Source organism: Eschrichtius robustus, chromosome 11 (genome assembly GCF_028021215.1).
Source record: "Eschrichtius robustus isolate mEscRob2 chromosome 11, mEscRob2.pri, whole genome shotgun sequence".
NCBI classification, from domain to species: Eukaryota; Metazoa; Chordata; class Mammalia; order Artiodactyla; family Eschrichtiidae; genus Eschrichtius; species Eschrichtius robustus.
In genome coordinates, this window is record NC_090834.1 from 79,047,436 (window position 1) to 79,070,650 (window position 23,215).

Genomic DNA, 23,215 nt, shown 5'->3' on the forward strand with positions numbered 1-23,215 from the left:
ATTTTAGGATTGTTTTCTCTATTACTGTGAAAAATAGCATTGGAATTTTGATAGGGATTGCATTAAATCTGGAGATTGCTTGGGTAGTATGGACATTTTTATATTAATTCCTCCAATCCATGAGCATGGGCTATCTTTCCATTTATTTGTGTCTTCTTCAATTTCTTTCATCAGTGTCTAGTAGTATACGGTGTACATATCTTTTATTTCCTTGGTTAAATTTATTCCTGGGTATTTTGTTCTTTTTGATGTTATTGTAAATGGGATTATTTTCTTAATTTCTCTTTCTGTTAGTACGTGGGTAGTATATAGAAACACAATGGGTTTTTATATATTTATTTTTATCCTGGAACTTGACTAGATTTATTTATTAGTTCTAACAGTTTTTTGGTGGAGTCTTCAGGATGTTTTTTATAATTTAATGTTATTTGCAAACAGAGACAGTTTTACTTCTTTCCTTCTTTCTTTCTAATTTATATGTCTTTTATTTATTTATTTATTTTTGACTAATTGCTCTGGCTAGGACATCCAGTACTCTATTGAATAGAAGAGGCAAGAATAGGCATTCTTGTCTTGTCCCTGATCATAGAGAAAAAGCTTTCAGCTTTTCACCATTGACTATGATGGTAGCTGTGGGCTTGTCATGTATAGCCCTTATTATATTGAGGTACATTCCATTTATACCTATATTTTTGAGAGTTTTTATCATGATGGATGTTCAATTCTGTTAAATGCTTTTTCTGCATCTGTTGAGATGATTTTTTTTTATCATTTATTTTGTTAATGTGGTACACCATGTTGATTGATTTGTGGATGTTGAACTATCCTTGTATCCCTGGAGTAAATCCCACTTGATCATCGTGTATAATTCTTTTAATATATTGCTGAATTTGATTTGCTACTCTTTTGTTTGGGTTCGTTGCATCTATGTTCATCAAGTATAATTTCTTTACTTGTAGTGTCTTTGTCTGACTTTGGTGTCAGGATAATGATGGCCTCATAAAATGAGTTTGGAAGTTTTCTTTCCTCTTCTAGTCTTTTGAAGAGTTTGAGAAGGATTAATTCTTCTTTACATGTATGATAGAATTCACCAGTAAAGCTATCTGATCTGGACTTTTGTTGGTGGGGACGTTTTTGATTACTGATTCAATATCCTTACTGGTAATTGGTCTGTTAAGATTTTCTATTTCTTCATGATTCAGTTTCGGTAGGTTGTATGTTTCTAGGACTTTATCCATTTCTTGTAGGTTATCCACTGTGTTGGCACATAATTGTTCATAGTAGTCCCATGATCCTTTGTATTTCTGTGGTATCAGTTGTCATGTCTCTTATTTAGTTTCTAATTTTATTTATTTGAGACTTATCTTTTTTTTCTTGGTAATTATGGCTAAAGGTTTTCTATTGTTTATCTTTTCAAAATAAAACAATTTCATTGATCTTTTCTCTTGTCTTTTTGTCTCTTTTATTTATTTATCCTCTGATCTTTGTTATTTCCTTCCTTCTACTACCTTTGGCTTACTTTGCTCTTCTTTTTCTGGTTCCTTAATGTCTAAAGTTAGGTTGTTTATTTTAACTTTTTCTTGGTTCTTAATGTGGGCATTTATCACTATGAACTTCCTTCCTAGAACTGCTTCTGTTGCATCCCGTAAGTTTTGGTATAGTGTATTTCAAGTTTCATTTGTCTCAAGATATTGTTTGATTTCTCTGTTGATTTTTCTAAGTTTGTTCAGTAGCATGTCCTTTATTCTCCACATATTTGTGAATTTTCCAGTTTTAACTTTTCCTGTAATTCTAGTTTCATACCACTGTGGTCAGAAAAGATGCTTGACATGATTTCAAACTTTTGAAATTTATTGACTTGTTTTGTGGTGCTAATATATGACCTTTCCTGGAAAACACTCCATGTGCACTTAGAAGAATGTGTATTCTGCTGCTGTTAGATGGAAAGTGCTGTCAATGCCTGTTAAGTCCCTCTGGTCTAACGTGTAGTTTAAGTCCAATGATTCCTTATTGATTTTCTGTCAGGATGATCTATCCATTGTTGAAAATGGGGTGTTGAATTTCCCTACTATTATTATATTGCTGACAATTTCTGTCTTCAGGTCTGTTAACATTTGCTGTATATATTTTAGGTGCTCCTCTATTGGCTGCATAAGTATTTATAAGTGTTATACCTTCTTGTTTGATGGATCTCTATCATTATACAAAGATCTTCTTTTCCCCTTATTGTGATCTTTGTCTTAAAGTCTATTTTGTCTTATATAAGTATAGTTAATCTTGCTTTCTTTTGGTTTCAGTTTGTATGGAATATCTTTTTCCATCCTTTCACTTTTAGTATATATGTGTCCTTACAGCTGAAGTGAGTTTCTTGTAGGCAGCACATAGCTGAGTCTTGTTTTTTTTCCATTCAACTGCTCTGTGACTTTTGATTGGAGAATTTAGTTAATTACATTAAAGTAATTATTGACGGATATGGACTTACTATTGCCATTTTGTTAATTGTTTTGTAATTCATTTGTTCCTTTCTTCCTCTCTTGCCTTCTTCTTTTGGGGTATGATAATTTTCTGTAATGATATGCTTAGATTCCTTTATCTTTATCTTTTGCATGTCTTTTATAGGTTTTTGCTCTGTGATTACAGTGAGGCTTTTATAAAACATCTTATAGTTATAACATTCTATTGCAAGCAAAGCAAATTAATTCCAAATGCATACTAATGCTCTATATTTTTACTTTCCTTCCCATGTTTTATGTTTTTGATGTCACAGTTTATATCTTCTTAGCTTGTGTATCCTTTAACCAATTATTATAGTTATACAATTTTATTGTAGTTACAGTTATTTTTACTACTTTTGTCTTTTAACATTCATAATAGATTTACAAGTGAGTTACCTACCACCATTATGACATGAGTATTTTAAATTTAACTATACATTTACCTATACTAGTGAGATTTGTACTTTTATATGTTTTCATTTCAGTTTAAAGAGGTCCCTTTAACAATTCTTGAAAAGCCATTCTAGTTCTGATAAACTCTTTCCACTTTTACTTGTCTGGAAGACTTTCCAGGTAGAGTATTCTTGGTCCTCAAATTTTTTTCAGTACTTTGACTATATGCTACTCCCTTCTGGCTTGCAGTTTCTGCTGAAAAATCTGCTGATAGTCTTATGAGGGTTCCCTTATACATAAGTTGTTTTTCTCTTCTTGCTTATAAGATTCTCTCTTAGTCTTTAACTCTTGACCTTTTAAATATAATGTGTCTCAGTGTGGTTCTCTTTGTTTTCATCTTTTTTGGAACTCAGTAGGTTTCCTAGATATGATATTTGTTTTTTTCCCCATGTTAGAGAAGTTTTTACCCATTATTTGAATATGCTGTCTCTCTCTCTCTCTCTCTCTCTTCTCCTTCTGGGACCCCCTATAATGCAAATGTTGGTCTGCTTGATATTGTCCCATAACTCCCTTAAGCTGACTTCACTTTTTTTCACTCATTTTTCATTTTCATTTCATTCATTTTTTCTCCTCTGACTGAATGAATTCCACTTCCCTTTCTTGGGGTTTACTGATCCTTTCTTCATTTGATGTAGTATGCTGCTGAACCCTTCTATTGAATTTTACAATAAAATTATTGTATTCTTCAGCTCTATGATCTCTGTTTATTACTTTCTTATATTTTCTGTCTCTTTGTTCATATTCTCACTTTATTCATGCATTGTTCTCCAGACCTCAGTAAGCATCTTTATGACCATTATTTCGAACTCTTTATCAGGTGAATTGCTTGTTTTCATTTCATTAAGGTCTTTTTCTGCAGTTTATCTTGTTCTTTTATTTGGAACATATTTTCCTTTGTTTCTTCATTTACCTTGACTCTCTGTGTTGATTTCTGTGCATTAGGTAAAACAGCTACCTCTCCCAGCCTTGAAAGTGTGGCCTGTGATTGTCCAAGCTGCCTTCTTTGTTCTTAGTGGCTCCCAGTATTTGGGGGATGTGCCAAAACCCATCAGTGTCCCAAATGGGAAGATCTCCGTCAGCACCTAGATACAGGCTGTTTGGAAGCTGGACCCTCAGGCAGCAGCTTTTAAAATCTGCAAGTAAATCTCTTTCAAAGAAAGATTGGAAGATGAGCATTTGTGTCTGCTGCCTCTGCTTTTAGCCCTGGGGAGAAAGCCAGTTAGGAACTGTTTGTTTGCTACAGCAATCAAAACAGTATGGTACTGGCATAAAGATAGACATGGAGACCAATGAAACATAATGGAGCCTAGAAATAAATCCACATGTATATGGTAAACTAATCTTCAACAGGATTTCCAAGAAAACAAAATGGGGAAAGGATAGTCTCTTCAACAAATGGTGCTGGGGAAATCTGGATAGCGACATGCAAAAGAATGAAATTGGATCCTTATCTTTGTCAACTGAAAAAAAGTCCACAACGTGAAAGTTGAGAATTGTTTTATTTGGCAGACTTTCTGAGGACTTCAAGCCCAGGTGGCAGCTTCTCAGATAGCTCTGAGGAACTGCTCTGAAGAGGTAAGGGAGGAGCCAGGATACATAGGAGTTTTGCAACAAAGACCAGGTAGTCAGAACATCAAAAGATTACTGTTAATTAAAGAAAACCAGATACCTCAAGTTAATGAATTAGCACTTTTCTTTGTATGGGAAGATGCAAGAATCTGGGCTAACTGAAATCATTCCTTTGATATGCACCTTAGCTATCTAGCGCCAGTATCCTGTTCTTTCCCATCTTGAGTTCCCTCAGGGCTCACCATCTGGGCTGTAGTGGCTTGATGGCTGCAACATCCTTTGTTTACTGATATGGCAGGCAACATTTTTCATTCACATCTTACACCATCACAAAAATCAATTCAAAATGGATTAAAGACTTAAACATAAGACCTGAAACTGTAAAAATCCTAGAAGAGAGTATAAGGAAAATCTTTATGACATTGGTCTTGGCAATGATTTCATGCAGATGACACCAAAGCCCAGGCAACAAAAACAAACAAAATAAGCTAGACTACATCAAACTAAAATGCTCTGCACAGCAGAGACAACAATGAACAGAGTGCAAAGGCAACCCATTGAAAGGTGGAAAATATATATAAGGAACACCTGTAGCTCAATAGTTTAAAAAAAAAAACAAAAACCTAACCTGATTAAAAATGGACAAAGGACTTGAATAGACATTTCCCCAAAGAAGTTATGCAAATGGCCAACAGATATATGAAAAAATACTTAATGTCATTAGTTACCAGAGAAATGCAAATCAGACCACAATGAGATGTTATCTCACACCTGTCAGGATGGCTATTACCAAAATAATGAGGATGTGGAGAATTACAATGAACTCTTGCATACTACTGGTGGGAATGCTAAATGGTACAACTGGAAAACGGTGTAGAAGTGCCTCAAAAAATTAAAATAGAACTGTCATATAATCCAGCAATCCCACTTCTGGATAGTTACCCAAAATAATTGAAATCAGGATCTCAAAAAGATGTTAGCACTCCTATGTTCATTGCAACTCTCTCCACATTAACCAAGATGTGGAAACAATCTAAATGTCCATTGACAGATGAATGGGTAAAGAAACTGGTGTGTGTGTTTGTGTGTTTTATATATATATATATATGTAAACTAGTTACATCTATGCCTTAGAAGGGTTATAAGGGAAGGTTTTTCTGGGGGTGTTAGTAATGTTTTATATACTTTTCTGTAAATATGTTATTCTTTAAGTGAAAGTTTGTTTAAAAATTATATATATTGCATATTATACTATATAATATTATATATTATACATATATATATAGAGAGAGAGACAGGGAGAGAGACAAAGAGAGACAGAGAGGGAGAGAGAGACATACTGTGCTATGAAATGGCTCCTATGTTTTCCTTAAATTTCTCTAAGCCTGAGAATGTGGTACAATTGCTTGAATGATTTCAGTAAAAGACATGCAAACAAAATCTAGGTGTTAGTAAAAAGTCAAGTTTAAATATTATTTCAAATTATCTGAATGAAGAGAGAGAGAGAATAGTGTGCCTGAAAAAAATTTTTCTTGCATGGACTGCTGTCTAAGAAACTAATTTGTATTTCTATATATGAGTTATTTCAATACTATTACATAGTATTATGCCAGAATTAATAATTTTATAATTTTATCATCAAACAGTGACAGAAGAACCGTCATACAACCAAAATGATTTTTTAAAGTAAAGAAAAATCTGGTTATTATCTCCTTATTCACTTATTCCTCCATCTCTTTATTATATTTGTTTTTATACATTTCTTTGCCCATAGTCACATTGTTTTTGGAGTTTTGGAAGCAGCGACAAGCCAGACTGGAGTATGAGTGGGACCTGGTGGACTTTGAGGAGGAACAGCAGCAGCTCCAGCTGAGACCTGAATTTGAAGCGATGTGCACACACAGGAAAATTAACGCAGTGACTAAGGTATATTAGGAAACTGAAATAGGCAGCATATTTCAGTGGACACACTGCTGTGGGTGGCCTCTCAAATAATGATGTGTATTTTAATTTGCCTTTAAAATATTCTACAACATATCAATCACATAAACTTGTTTACTCGCTTCTAATATACATTTTGAACGCATGCAAAAGTAGGTAGAAAAGTATAGTGAGCCCCAGGATGGAATCATCACCCAGCTTCAATTATTATTATTTCATGGGCAATCTTTTTTCATTTATACACCTACCCCTCCCTGCCACTAGATTATTTTGAAGCCAATCCAAGTCATCATATCATGAAATACATAGTTTTAATACTAAGTGAAATAAAATGAAATGGAAAATAGTGTGCATGCTGTGGGCTTTGTATATAAATATATAGACATGGAAATGATACTAAGTTAATGTGTGAAAATTAAAATAGTACTGTATTAAGGTAGTGGGCTTATGAGTGATTGCTTTATTCGACCAAAGTTTATTCACCTAGTCCATTCTAATTAATTATAATGGGAAGATCATTGCACTGGTGTCTGGAAAGGAAAGTCTAGATTTTGGGATAACTGGCAAACTGGCTGTATGTTGTTGACTGAGTTATTTGACTTCTTGGTACCTCATTTTTGTTTCACTTGAAAATGGAAGAGACTTTGCAGACTCTTGGCTGCATATTCGTAGAGTCCCCACCTTTCCATAATCTATAATCGCCATGTTACCTGATGCTCTTAAAAAGAGAATAGAATATGTCTCTAAAAATCTCTTCAGTAGGATTCCCTACTCTGTTCAGGACACTATTCTTGTGTATAATACTCAACATTCTTCTCACAGTGCAGGCGTTCACTAAACGTTTATTAAATTTCCTTGAAACATTACAAAAAATTCAGTAAATGAATGAAGAGAAAAGTCACCTCAGAAAATACATTAACAATTTGTGTGGCTATTTGAAATTAATAAAAATATATTAAAAGAGATATTGTCATAATAATGACATGATATGTATTTGTTCATACTTAATGGGATAAAAAAGAAAATAAAAGCAGGCCTATTGGCTTTGCCAAACACTGTTGACCAAAAACAAGAGGTACTGAATGTTTACATTTGAAACCAGTTGAAAAACAATATGTATTGATTCACTGTGAATCGTCTACTTCACTTAGCTTTAATGGCTTTGGAAATGAGAGGTTTTTTTTGTTTTCTTTTTACGTCATTGCAGTGCTTCTTCAGTGGTTAAGCACAACCAGAATTCTTACATTTGAGTCTGTTGGGAACACATACATGCAGGAATGGACACACACACGTGCACACACAAATATGCACACACACACGAACACACAGACACATTGGATACACACATGCATACACATGTACATAATCAGACATATCCACACACATCCTGGGGTTCAATAGAGCTCTTGGGCAGCCTACCCTGACTGCTACGTTCTGTTTGCATTCAGTCCTTTCTGAAAAATCCTTGAGACTGTACAGATGTAAAATCTTATATGTTAAATAGAATTACATGATTTAGATTTCTGCTGACAACTATTTTTTACTGTATGACAGTATTTTGGCCATAAGATCTAACTGCCTCTCGATATAGCTAAAAATATCAGCTGTTATAATTAATATCTTCCATTAATGACTTAAAAACACATAATTGTAGAAAAGTCTGGGCCCCTGAACTGTGTGGAAGAAGACAATTAATCCTATAAATATAAAGAAAGCACCCTACTTAATATCATACAGAGCAATTACAGAGCAGTGCATTCAACTCAATTCAATTTAATTCAATTAGAAAATTTTAACATCATTAAGGCATGTCCACTTAAGCAGCAGCCCCAGGTTTTGACTTTGTTTTTCCTGTCTCCTTCTCCCTAAATACAACTCTAATTCAATACTCAGGAAATAATGTGTATCCTTTATATCTCATATCATTTGTAAAATATTTCATCTGAGAGCCCTAAAGGTTTCTACCTAAACGTAAGGAACCACTACTAGAATGTAGCATTCCATGAGCTGTGGTGAACCCATTGGGGAGGTTTCTACTTTAACGTGGCTTTGTGATTTTGACTACTGCTTGGATCCCCAACTTTGAGGGTAGATTTTGAATTTTGCTGTGATTTCTTCAAAATTACAGGAGATGGAACCTTACTTGCCTCTGTGTAGTCGTATTCCATGGTACTTTTTATCGGGAGCCACGGTGACTTTATGGGTGAGCATTGTTTAAAAACCATTATCATCTATTGATGTAAGATCATACTGGGATTACCTCAGTAGTTTTGTCTGCAATGGCTCGAGTCCCTCTCTTCCCTCCCACTCCACAGTATTCTTTTTTATCTTGAATGGAGCTCTTATATAAAATAAACTGTAATTTACATGGATGTGCCATGATTAAACCTTGGATAAAGAGTTGGGGGGAGAGAGAGGTGCTTTATCTTAAAGCCCGTCCCTCCCCCTCCCCCAGCTCTTTGTTAATTTGGTGATAACTTGAAACCAGAACGGTATAATAAATAATTCGATTTCAGACTATTTGTTTAGTTTTTTAAAAACATTATTAATTTATCTTTTATCCATTTAAAATACTTATACAAAATGAAAAACTTTATACCGTTAAGGTTCATTCTCTTGCCAAGATAAATGGAAGAAAATGTTACATCTTCTACATGAAGAATTTAATTAGCATATTCCATTGTTAAGGAGTCAGATTTTTTCCATGCCTTTTACCTGATAGATTTCTCCATCATCATAATCTATTTCCTGCCCTCCCCTTTCAAAATTTATGTCCTCTTACAGTTGACCTTTAGTTTTAGGAAAACAGGCAAGGTTACCCTCTGAGAAGCTAGCCTGTTGAAGCATAAATAATTAGCAGTTGTAGACTGTATTTTAACCTCACCATTCCATATTGTCCTATAATTTTTTATCTTTAACCTATTTTGATAAAGGTATTGGTTTTTCTATTTTAATTGTGTGTTTTCCTAGATGATATAACAATCATTTTAGGAGAGATGATAGAATAAAAGGGGGTGATAATCAATTTGGTACTCTCCTTGAAAAATATTCTGGTGTGTGGTTCCAGAAAGATCACTGTCATTTATTTCTAGTACTCATTCAATTTGATTCAGCTCCTTAACTTTCACAGTAAAATTCTCCAATCATAGATATAAAGATCTTTGTGATTTTGTAATATGCGAAGGTATAAAATTTATACAAATATCTAAACTACCAAGAATATCAGACTACTAATGGCAGTATTCTGAGGGGAAATGAAATCTAATCTTTAAACGTATTTTTCTTGAGAAAGTAAGTGATCTTCACACTACACATTTAACTACAACCTAGAGCAGAGGTTGCCAAACATTTGCTGTAAAGGATATATTATAGGCTTTGTGGGCCACAAATCATCTCTGACACATAATTGTCTTTATTTTTCTTTACAACCTTTAAAAATGCAAACAAACAGAAAAAATATTCTCACCTTAAGGGCCACGCAAGAACAGGTAAGGCCACAAGCAGACTCTGGCTTGCTGGTAGTTTTCCAACTTGTTCTAAAGGATAGACCTAGAGGATGGTCAATGAATACTTTTCTATTTTCGATTTCCTCAGCTGCTACCATACACTTTATCTCTAACCCTTTTACGTTCCTAGTTTTCATTTCCTGCCATCTATGGTGAGAGGGACTGACTTGGCTTGCTTTCCATGTCAGATCTGCTAAACTTAATATGTGAGTTGAAGAGAAGAGTATGTTTCAGATATATATGCATCACAGGGATTCAGAGACCAGAGTGACCAGTGTTTGTTTCCCTTCCCCAGATGTCTCTGGTCATCGCGTGTATGGTAGCTGTGATTGTATACCGCCTGTCAGTCTTTGCTACATTTGCTAGCTTCATGGAAAGTGAAGCATCCTTAAAGCATGTCAGAAGTTTCCTCACTCCCCAGATAACCACATCTCTCACTGGATCGTGCTTGAACTTTATTGTCATCTTGATCTTGAATTTCTTTTATGAAAGGATATCTGCCTGGATTACAAAAATGGGTAAGCTGGCCAAGTCATTAGTATGACTCTGAAAACGGGTTCCTACCAATGCTATACCTCCATTCTGGATAATCCCCAAGGGAGTTCATTTTTTAAAGGCACATTTTAAGGCAGTTTTGCTCTTCAGGTAGACCCATAGCCTGGTACTTCAGAATCCCCTAACAGCTACATTCAGGCCAATTATAGTGGAAGCAGGAAAAATAACTAAAAAGAATTAGGACTCTGTAGATCTTTTTGAGTATTCTTACCTTAATCCTTCCTTGATGGGGTTAGTTGAAGCCTAAATAAAATCCTCACACGTTTCTGAAGACACAGATAATTTTTATTTCATGTGTATGGTGTTTAGAAGGTATTGGATTTTGAAAACCATTGTGAGGAAAACGGAACAATCAGGTCCTCCTGAATAAATCTAAAAGTTAGTGCTTCTCTTCTCAGTTGCCATGTGTTAGAACCTGGATTATTATGTTCTTTTAAAAATCTCTCCTAAAGCCATGAGGTAAGGTGAAGGGGTCACAGGCGGAGTGTTAGGTTCAGTCAGGAAGACTAGCACAGAGCACAGTTGCTCCTGGCCTTGCCCCCAGCAAGTTGGGGATGAGATCAGAGCCTCAAGTCCAGGCCTCAGCTTCTTCTGGGACTGCTCTCTCCAGGAGCTCATGCCCCCCTCCTCTAAATCTGTACACTGACAGTGTGCCCAGTGGTAACCAGAAAGGCAGCACAGTATTTACTCATCACTAGAGTAAGCACTGGGAAACAACTGTCATTAAATACTATTTTCAAATTTGGAGTTGTTCTCTCTCAGTTTTACTTATTTTTTCTGCTAGCAACAGCCAAAATATAAAAAATTTTAGCAAAGCACCTAAAAAATATCTCAGCTTTCATCAATGAGAAAAATCTCTTGTATTCACATTAGAGATTTTGTAGGAATGCAGCTAAATTTCAGTAAAATGGAAGCGTTATCTGTGTCTTTAGAATATGTGTTACTATTTCAGTGTTGCTGAAAATGTCCTGGATTTGGCTGGATCAGCTTGTGCTCTTGGGAGATCATCAGTTCAGAAAAGCATGGCCCCTTACTCTTTCATGCCTCATGTTGTTTTACTGTGGTGTGAAGAGACTCTAACATTTTCTTATCTTTGGAATTCATAAAATGATAGATCACGATCATGCATTTTAAGATAGATCATGATCATGATCATGCATGATCATGCATTTAAGTGAAGGAGAGGGAAAATATGTACTATTACTGCCACCGTTTGCATGACATTGTTTTCAAAACTGATAAAGCCGTTTAATCCATGAGAGGAAAGCACAATTCAGTTTGAAATCATCCTCTGCCCTTTATAAGATGTACTTTGTTTAAACCTGATTGAAAACAGAGGAGAGAGATCTGATGTATTTACAGGGTATCATATAGTGTTACGGGGATGAGCATAAGGCTCTTCAGTCTAATAGGCACTTGAATTCCATATTTTGACTGTGTGACCCCAGGCAAGTACTTCACCCCTCTAAATGTACTAATGACGGCTTCCCAGGCTTCTCTGGTGATTAGATTAATACACAATCTCTAATAGAAAGCCTAGTGTACATCCATAGCTACTTACTATTGATCAGTTATGACCAGAGTGGGGAAGATTTCAACAGACTCTCAGAATAATATGACTAGATATCCACTTATCCCAGGGAGTAAAAAAAATAAGGAGAAGCAGGAAGGTGCATTATTAAACCTTGGTGTTTTTTATTTACCAGAAATTCCTCGGACTCACCAGGAGTATGAGAGCAGTCTTACCTTGAAAATGTTCCTGTTTCAGTTTGTAAATTTTTACTCGTCCTGCTTCTACGTGGCTTTCTTTAAAGGGAAGTTCGTGGGCTATCCTGGAAAATACACATATTTGTTTAATGTGTGGAGAAGTGAAGAGGTAAGAATTCTCTAGAGAGGTGAGGTTTGTGGCTTCAGTAACTCAGTGTTAACTAAATACCTTTAGGTGTGCCCCGCACTAACTCAGATTTTATCAAGTTGCAGGAAAAGTCTAAGACACTGACTCTGTCCACAGAGCATATTGGTCTTAGAATCCTGCTATCTGATAGACTTTCCAGTTCGTTTTGGGCAAGAAGTTATATTGTACCTATTGTTTGGTATAAAATATGAACTATGAACTGGAATAAGTAAGTTCTGTATTCCTGAAGACTTCCATCAAAGGATGAATAACTTTCTAGAGGTACAGCAAAACGGGCTCTACCATGGGTACAGAGTTAGAACAGTTCAGTGGTTTCCAAACCTGGCTGTGCATCCAGATCACATGGAGAAAATAACAACTTCCAGCCCTAATCCAGATATAAAGATTTGGAATTTTCTAAGAATAAGGCCCAGAAATCTGTTTTTAACATATTTCACAGCTGAATCTAATGTAGCTAGACTGGTGATCATGCTTGGAACTTGGAACTAAATATCCATTTATATTTCTTTAATATCTGTTCCAATGCAAATCTTCAGATTCTCACCCTCTGGTTTGGGATTTCTTTTGTTGCAGAAGTCCATCTTTCATCCTTTATTTTTCTCCTTTTCCTTCTTACTAGTGTGATCCTGGAGGCTGTCTAGTAGAATTGACAACCCAGTTGACCATCATAATGACTGGGAAACAGGTCTTCGGAAACATTAAAGAAGCCATTTATCCGTATGTATGACTTACAGGTTTTTGCTTTTTTTTAAGTAACCATGAGAGATTTCCTCTGGAAGAAGATGGAATTCTTTGATTATCATTGTGCCTTTGTTAGCTAATGTTTAAGTCAACAGCAACAAAAAAACTTCACTTTTAATCAACAGTCAAGAATATATTGCGACTTCACTAGTGGCTCAGTTGTTAAGAATCCGCCTGCCAATGCAGGGGACGCGGGTTTGAACCCTGGTCTGGGAAGATCCCACATGCTGCGGAGCAACTTAGCCCATTCACCACAACTACTGAGCCTGCGCTCTAGAGCCCACGAGCCACAGCTACTGAGCCCACATGCCACAACTACTGAAGTCAGCATGCCTAGAGCCCATGCTCCGCAACAAGAGAAGCCACCGCAATGGGAAGCCCGCGCACCGCAATGAAGAGTCACCCCTGCTCACCACAACCAGAGAAGAAGCCCACGTGCAGCAACGAAGACCCAACGCAGCCAAAAAAAATAAATAGAATAAAATAATAAAATAAATAAATTTTAGAAAGAGAACAAATGAATGTGAAAAAGAATTATGTGTAAATGTAAAATCATACTTTAAATAAAGAGAACAATAGATGGGATCAATTACAGATCAGACACAATTGAAGAATGAATTAGTTAATTGGAAAATAGTACTGAGAAATTTCCACATTGTACAGTGCAACAGAGAGACAATGAGGTTAAAAATATTAAAGTGACAGGAGGCTATATAGTGGCATCTACATTAATCTGCTAGTAGTTTCGGAAAAAGAAAATTGAGTAAATAGTGGAGGAAAAAATCCTTTGAATAGGTAATTGCTGAAAATTTTCCAGAAATGAAGAAAAACATGAGTTCCAGAAATGAAAATGAATCCTGAGTATGAAGCAAAATAAATAAAATTAAATTCACACTCAGATATGTTATGGTCAATCTACAGAACGTCAGAGATAAATCATCTTAAAATCTTTCAGAAGAAAAAGGAATGCCATCTACATTCAATAGATTTCTCACTAATAACATTAGATGCAAAAGTATTTTCAAGATTCTTAGTGAAATAAAATGTTCACCTTAGATTTCTAGAAGCATTTTAACTATTACATAAAGTACAGGTGAAATAAAGGCATTTTTAGACATGAAAAAACTAAGAGTTTACATTCATAGACCCTCATTGGAAGAACTACTGAAAAAAGAAATGAAAGTGTGGAATGCAAGAAACATTGGTTAGTACAGAAATTGGTAGCTCAAAAAAAATGTAGTACTTTGGTATAAATCTTTAATATATATGAGATTTGTATGCTGAAAACTACAAGTCCTGTTGAAAAAAAAATTACATCTATGCGAGTGGAGAGAAACGTGTTGATGGATTGGTAGACTCAACTTAGTAAATATGCCAATTATCCCCCAAATTGATAAATAGATTTGTTATTCCAATCAAAATATCAGTAGGATTTTAGTAGATATAGACAAGTAGATGCTAAAACTTATATTGAAGACAAATGAACTAGAATAGTCAAAACAAATTTGATGAAGAAGAATAAATTTGGAGGAATTACACTATTCAATTTTACGACTTACTATAAAACCATTTAAATCAACGTGGGATTGTTGAAGGGATAGACATATAGGTCAAATGGAACAGAGATTTAAGAAATAAATCCACACAAATATGGCCATTTTATTTTTGACAGAGGTGCAGAAATAATTCATTGAAGAAAGAACAGTCTTTTCAATAGCTGGTGCTGGAACAACTGGACATCCATATGCAAAATAACAAAACTCCACGAGTTAATTCAAAAATTAACTCAAAATGGATCATAGATGATAAAACCATTTTTTTTGAGAAAGCAAGGAAGTGATTACAAAATTCAACATGAGGGTTACTATGTGGGGATCAAGGGGTTTGTAATTGGAATGGAACACATAAAAGCGCTTCTGTGATTCCTAGCAAAGTTCTCTTTCTTGAACTGGGTGGTCTCTTTTCCTTTGTGATTCAAGTTACATGCATGCCCATCTTTTTGATATTGTCTCAAAAATCTCAGGTGTTCTTTTCCCTTTTTAGCATTCCTTTTTTCTTTGTATTTCAGTTTTGATATAAGCAGAAAATATGTTCCTTTTAATTCACACATTTGCTACAGTATTTCATATTGTCTTATTTGTTAATTTTTGCCAATTTGGAGGGTGTAAATGATATCTCATTTTGGTCTTATTTTGCATTTCCCTGATTAAGAACATGAATGAGTCTTTTTTGACCATATGTGTTTTCTCTTCAGTGAAATGCTTATTTGTGTTGTTTAACCATTCTTCTACTTGTATGTTTATCTTTTTCTAATTGATTTGTAGAAATACTGTATAACTCTGGTTACTGTGTTTTTGTTTGTTTGCTTTTTGGTTATATGTGTTGCAAATATTTTATCCCAGCACAAGTTTTGTTTTTTTATTTCTTAATAGTATCTTTAATCACAGTTTCTCATCTTTAATACTATTGACATTTTGGACCAGATAATCGTTTGGTGTGAGGTGCTGTCCTTTGCGTTGTAAGATGTTTTGCAGCATCCTTGAACTCTACCCACTGTATGCCAGTAGCCCACCTTCCCCCCAGTTGTGACAACCCACAAGGTCCCCTTGTGGGCCAAATCACTTCCAGTTGGGAACCACTGCTGTAGATGGACAAAAGTAGATACTTACAGCAAAATTTTTATCAATCTTTTCTTTTATGATTTAGCATTTTTAAAGTCTCGTTTAATACACCCTTTCCTACCTTAAGATCAAAAACCTATTCTCATATAATTACATCTAAATATTTTTAGCATTTTAACATTATTGTTGCCTTTCTCTTTTAAATTCTTAATATACATGGAAAAGATTTTTGTGTTTGATATGAAGGTCAAATTTAATTTCTTACACACACACACACACACATAATATATATACATATATATTATATATATATAATATATACCATGTTACCATTTACTGAGAAGTCCCTCTTCCCCACTGTCCATGATCTGCAATACCATTTATGCCAAATGGCAAGTACAAGGCTATTACTAGGCCTCCATTCTGTTCCAGGATTTGTTTATCCCTACACCAATACTACACTCTCTTAATACAGCTTTATAATAACTCTTCATATCTGGTGGGACAGGTTTTACTAACTTATTGCTCATCTATAGAATATCTTGACTATCCTTTGTCTTTTGTCTTTCTGTGTAAATTTTAGAAACAACTTGTCAGATTTCACATGGGAAAGTATTTTGGTTTTTTGACTGAAATTACATTCCAGTTGTTTCAATAAAACAACTGACATTTTATTATGCCAGGTCTTTTTATTCATGAACATTTAGTTTGGACTTTAATGACTTCAAATAAATATTTAAACTTCGGCATACAGGTCTTATAAATCTTTGGTCAAATCCATTTCTAGGTACTTTTCATTTTAATTGCTATTGTAAATGGTATCTTTCTAAAAATTATATTTTCTACCTGTGTTTTGTGGGTATATAGGAATGCAATATATTGATAAACTCTATTATTATTTCTAATAATTTTTGTCTAACTTCATTTGGGTTTTCTATGCAGATAATCCATTCACATTACTGTTAGTAATCATAGATGTCTCCTCTATTTCCAATTCTTTTGCCTTTTTCTTTTTCATCTTATTGTGCTGGCTAAGATCTCCAATAAAGTCTTGAATGTGATCATTCACACCCTTATTTTGTTCTTGATTCTAAAGGGAATGCTTCTAACTTTTCCCTATTAAGAATGATGTTAACCCCAGGATTTTGGTAGATGCTTTTGGTCAGATTGAGGTAATTTTCTTCTTTTCCTACTTTTCAGTCATAAATAGGTTTTAGTAGGTGATTGAAATACATCAAATGCATTTTTCTTCATCAATCAACATGATTTTATATTTTTCTCCTTAAATTTGTTAATATGGTCTCTTACATTGATTGTGTTTCTGATAAAAATAATCTTTTTGTTCCTTAAGTAATCCAGTATTATCATGATATATTTTATATAGTATAGAATTTAGTTAGGTAATATTTTGTTTAGGATTATTGCGTTTATTTTCATGTGTTAGATAACCTCTTCGTTCCCTAGTCATACATTTTCTATTGTAACCCACTTCTAATTTCCCCAAGTGGCCTTCTGAGTATCATGACAACATAAAGGTTAGTGAATTAAATAGATAAAAACCATCCTGTAGTGATCCTCTCCTCCACGTGCTCTTTAACAGAACTGTCTCTGAGTAAATACATTTCCCTGCAGAGAGTCAAGGTTGTCTGACTTTCTCAATCACCCAAGTAAAGATCTTTTGCCCTCATCAAGTACTGTGAACAGAACACAAGGCTCTGACTTGGACTTTAGCTGTAGTCTTACCTCTACATGTTCTGTGATCTAAACTTACTTACCCTCCCTTACCGCCATTTTTTAGATCTAACACTGATTCTCTGACCCCTTTCTTTTAAACCCTATTTCATGTGTTTACTTTTATCACTTCCAACAGCTTTGTTCTGAATTGGTGGAGACGCCGAAAAGCTCGAACCAACTCTGAAAAGCTATACAGTCGATGGGAGCAGGACCATGACCTTGAAACTTTTGGTTCTCTCGGGCTATTCTATGAGTACTTGGAAACAGGTAATTTTCAACCACTGCCTTGAAACATGGAATAGGCTGAGTAAAATAAGTATTTTTCAGCTCTTAATATTTCTTCCTACCTTGCACATAGTAGGTGTTCAGTAAATCATTGGCTAGTGGATGAAAAGATAGATGGGTGGATATGGAAAAGATTGGTTCAATATTTCTATTTCCCACCAAATAGAATGCAGAATGAAATTAATTTCAAAACACCAATCTCAGAGATATTTTTCCTATCAATTTAATGTTAATACTGTTGAACCAAATAAAGTAAGGATCACTTTTTTTTGTGGAAACAGTCAAAATATTTATTGACAGATGAATGGATAAAAAAATGTGGTATACATATACATATGATGGATTTTTATTTTATTCCGCCTTAGAAAAAACAAATCCTGCTATACGTGACAACATGGATGAACCTTGAGGACACTATGCTAAATCAAATAATCCAGTCAACTGTGTGATTCCACTCCTACTCACATGAAGTACTTAAAATAGTCAAACACATAGAAGCAGAGATAGAATGGAGGTTGTCAGGGGCTGGGGGGAGGGGGAAATGGAAACCCGTTCAGATAACACTTAACAAGGGCAGATTTGTTTTAACCTAAAACAGAAGAAATGAGTGCCAGTTACAAACATTCATACAAATCTCCAATGTCAATTCTTGAGAAAGATCTTAATTTAATGCCTTGTCCAACTAGATTATTTGGCTTAGGTTTTTGTTTTGTTTTGTTTTGTTTTGTTTTGTGGCAGAGTCCTAACCACTGGACCACCAGGGAATTCCCCTTGGCTTAGTTTTATAAGGCAGAACACTGTCTCTCCCTCCATGTCCACAGGAGAGAGGGAATGTTGCCATATCTTTCTGAGTCTCTTTTTGTTAACTATGAAGACTTGCATTTTTTAAGGCTAATCTCTGGAATTCTGTTATAAGTAAGGATCACTTTTTAATACCTGTCTCAAATTAGTTTAAGTAGCTTTCTCCTTTCATTTGCCTCAGTGACTGCTCATAGAAAGAATACGTTGAAAAACATTTACAGAGTCTGACATACCTTTAGTGTATGTCCCTTGTTTCAGGCTGAAAAGAAGAAGGCTAAAAGCAGTTATGCAAGGGAAACCCAAATTTAACACAAGAAATGCATAAAATATTCTAAGGATTGAAAAGAGAAGAGACCTTGAGATGAAATTTTAGGAGAGATAATAACAGGGACTGCTTGTGGAGTCTACTCCACAGGGTGTTTCCTCTCAAATGTCCTTCTCTCTTTCTTTGGTGGAATTAAAGAGGACTGTTTTCCCAACTTATTCTCGTGGCCCATAAAAGTCATGGTAGAATAACGGAGATGACCTGAATTTGTTACCGATTCTCCACTGTAACACATACATATGATACCTGGATAAAAATAGGTAAATCAGGACAAATAGGAAGAAGTCTCCAGTTATAAAATTAGGTAGTCCTTGCTTTCTGGAGTGATAAGGCTGTAATTTTTAATTAATTGCTTATGTTTCAAGTGAATTTGTGCATAAATGTATCAGAGATTATAACTGGAATTAAAAGATGAAATCAGGGTTTCATAATAAGATTAACTACCATTTATTGAGACACCACTAAGAGTTAATTTATTCTGGATATTTTACATACATTATCTCTAATCTTGAAACATTCTACAGAAATAGTCATTTTATCTTAGAGGGTACTGAAACTTGGATAGGTTAAGTAATTTGCCATGGGCCACAGAGATTATAGGTAAAGATCTGGGATTTAAACCTAGAAATTCAAGCTGTTTCTACATAATACTTTGTCTTAACTTTCTATTTCTTGATTCAGTAGAGAAGTCAGGAAGGAGGCAGTTTGTTCCCTTGGTTTAACAGATGACAAGACTGATTCTAATGAGAAATCTTATGAGAAGAGCTGAAATCCAGAAACACTCAAGATCTAACTAAAGATAGAGGACTAGTGGAAGATTCTTTTTTTCTTTTTTCCTTCAATGGAAAGCCATTTTTTGTATCTCTTATTATTTTTTCTTCACTCATGTGGGAAGTTTGCCAGCTGCATGGATTCTTTCACCCCAAGCACTGATGGAAACAAAAGAAGAAAAATGGAGAGAGAAGCCAGCTTACACAGGTGTTAAGCCTCAGTGAGGAAAGAGATTAAAACTTATTTAGAAAGATGTCAAGTTAGTACAGAGGATCAGGACCTTAACTAATACCTCATTCCAGGATATATATGTTTCCTTTGCCCACATAAAATTTATATGTATTTCTGATGCTTTATATGATTCATTTCCTGATTTGTTGTCATATATCTTGTTTGTTCTACCTTTTTTTCTGTTAACATCTTCAAATCTTAAATAACGCATTCATTCATAAGACTTATAGTTGAGTGTTTTTATATACCCCAAACATACAAATGAGTAGGTCATTATCCCCGATCTGAAAAAGTACATAGATCAGCAAAATAGAAAACTTGATTACCCCACTGATGTCCAATACCCATGTAAATGCTAGGCTAGCATAGACCTAAACATAGACCATAGTAAAAGACTATGTTTTATGAATAATAACCATATCTTATCTAACAAGAATAAATGCTTTCTTCAGACAAGCAGGTCTCAAAAGAAACAGCAGGTATGGAGCTAAGCTGTGCATGACCAGCTCAACAAATAAGTCACTGTGCTTCCTGTAGGTAAGAGGACGTGGACAGCTGGAAAGAGGCCTGGAGAGTTTTGCTGATGTAGATCCCTCCAAAATGAGGGAAGTAGCAGGAGTTAGGCAGAGTGTTCCCCGTTTTCCCCTCCACAATAATGAGTTTGTGAATTTTTCTTTTATCTCTGCAGTTATCCAGTTTGGATTTGTTACATTATTTGTGGCCTCTTTTCCTTTGGCTCCTCTTCTTGCTCTCTTGAATAATATAATAGAGATTCGAGTGGATGCCTGGAAGCTTACGACTCAGTACAGGAGACCTGTAGCTGCTAAGGCTCATAGCATAGGTGTTTGGCAAGACATTCTTTATGGAATGGCTGTCCTTTCTGTTGCAACTAATGTAAGTAGACCTATTTCGGTGGAATAACTGTACTTTTTTCTTTTCTTGAGGATGGGGAGATGTGAATGATGTTTAACTCAATCTTTATTTACATTGATTTCATCATGGTCCATAAAGGTAAAACATCCCTAAAGTTTTATGTGCTAAACAACATAGGCAACTCTATGACATGCAAACTCTTAGATATACAAGGAAAATTGTAAAAACATGCTTATTAAAATACCATGATATAGTTTCATAGCATGTGACAAAGTAGACAGAAAATAAGTAATGGTATAAAGTATTTAATAATACAATTAAAGCTTGATTATACATAAAGTTGTATACTACAAACAGAATACACAACATTTACCTGTTATTTTTATGGAGCACTTATTAAAAACGATAATAAAACTGAATTCCCAAAAGCAGAAATTTTACAATGAATATTCATCTACAATAATGGTATAAATAATGAAGTTGATATAAGATAGCCAAAAAAGAAAATTTAACCACTTAACATTCACACTTCCAAGGAAGCTTATTGTACAAAGATGAAATAAAATTGAAGTTATAAGGAGAGCTTAATTAAAATGAAAACCTATCAATATTTTCCTAGCTGATTTTAGGAATCAGCCAGAACCATATTTATAAAAACTGTATACCAATAAATACTTTTACTATTGAAAAAGAAGAAGGAAACCATGAACTGAACATGTAACTTATGAAAGTAAGAAAAAATATAAAACTAATCAATAGAAAGTAGTAAGAAAGAATTAATGAAGATATAAACAGAAATAAATTAGAAAACAAACAAAAAGCAATATAATTGCTAAATAAGTCGAGTTGGTTCATTGAAAAGATAAACAAAACTGAAAATCTCAAACAAAAAAAGAATTACAGGACACAAGTGAGAAAATTATAAGAATGTTATGTATGCATTTATTCTAATAATTTTAAAATCTATTTGAAATTGTCACTTTTTTAGAAATAAAACTGCCAAAATATATTCAGTAAGTGCTAATAAAACATGAAATGGACCAGTAACTATAGAAGCAATATTAAAAGATTTTTTAAATCTACCACTAAAAATGTAGATGGCAGAGCCAAATGGTTTTAAATTGACTTATCTTACCTAAAGGAAACATGACATTTATAGTATTCCAGAGCTTAGGAAAGGATGGGACAATACCATTCCTATGGCATCAAATACTGAAATTAATTGCACTGAACTGTGGGAAATTTACCAGTACATGGTCTTCTATTTCTTCGTTCTCCATTCCCTACACACACACACACACACACACCCACACACAAGTCCAGGCAAGTAAATTTGGTTAAGGAGAGTAGAACTGTGTTATGAAATAATAAGAAATGTAAGAAATAGCAAGCCATGATGGAAAGAGATAGACACAGGCATGGTGTTTTTGGAGACAGATACATTTAGGTTAAGTTTTCAATGTAGCACTTTCGAGCTATGAAATCTTGGAATACTGATTATACACTATAAATGAACTATTTTATGTTCTAGGTCAAAGACTCATATATTAACTTGATTAATAATAGCATTCTAATCATTTTGCATCCATAAGGCATATGGAACTGAAAGATATACAAATCAGACATTTGTAAAACTGCATTGTTAGCTCATGATCTCCCTCTTGTTTTGTCCTTTAGGCTTTTATTGTTGCATTTACATCGGACATGATTCCCCGTTTAGTTTACTACTATGCCTACTCAAAAAATGCCATTCAGCCTATGAAAGGGTATGTCAATAACAGCCTGTCAATATTCCTGATAGCCGATTTTCCAAACCACACTGTACCTTCGGAAAAACGAGACTTCACCACTTGCAGGTTTTCTCTTGTTTTCATTTTGCTTTTTAAATGTATTTCTTAAGTTCTCCATTTCCTTCATGTCTTACAAAAAAAAATTTACTTGGGGCAGTAAAAATCCTGGATAAAATGCATCAATTCTAGAATTCACACATTGTATGGTTCTGATTTGAAAAAGTAGAATGCCCAAAAGTAAGATAATATTATGGGTAAAGATAATGTCAATTTTGAATTGTTTCTTATTTTCTAAGTTTATTGGAAAAATTTTCTTCAACAAATGCCTCCTTGGTCCCAAGTTGTAATATGTATAATCATACAGCATGGTCATATTTTACGTGCATTTAACCTACTTGAATTTAACTATGTGTCCTCAAAAAGAGACAGAGTAAGGAAGAGAGAAATAACAATATGATTAGTTCACCAGCCATCCCATTTAAAAGGTTTCTTCCATGTAGGGAGTGTGAACTTGGATTTGTAAACCTGCTGCTTTCACACTCAGTGTCTCATGTACTGTGAGGATCTTTTTACTCTAGGATTTAAAGATCATATATATTTATTTATGTA

At 34.5% G+C, this 23,215-nt stretch overlaps 1 protein-coding gene across 9 annotated transcripts in view; it reads left to right on the forward strand.

The window, feature by feature from the left end:
- Window positions 1–23,215, forward strand: part of ANO5 (anoctamin 5) — a 99,317-nt gene that overhangs the window by 68,702 nt on the left and 7,400 nt on the right. For all 9 annotated transcript variants that reach the window (XM_068555006.1, XM_068555010.1, XM_068555007.1 and 6 more), the window contains 8 exons: window positions 6,292–6,443; window positions 8,587–8,661; window positions 10,260–10,482; window positions 12,226–12,395; window positions 13,054–13,151; window positions 17,667–17,797; window positions 20,632–20,837; window positions 22,494–22,672. In XM_068555006.1, the coding sequence (XP_068411107.1) occupies window positions 6,292–6,443; window positions 8,587–8,661; window positions 10,260–10,482; window positions 12,226–12,395; window positions 13,054–13,151; window positions 17,667–17,797; window positions 20,632–20,837; window positions 22,494–22,672 (1,234 nt within the window). The remainder of the gene's footprint in view (window positions 1–6,291; window positions 6,444–8,586; window positions 8,662–10,259; window positions 10,483–12,225; window positions 12,396–13,053; window positions 13,152–17,666; window positions 17,798–20,631; window positions 20,838–22,493; window positions 22,673–23,215) is intronic.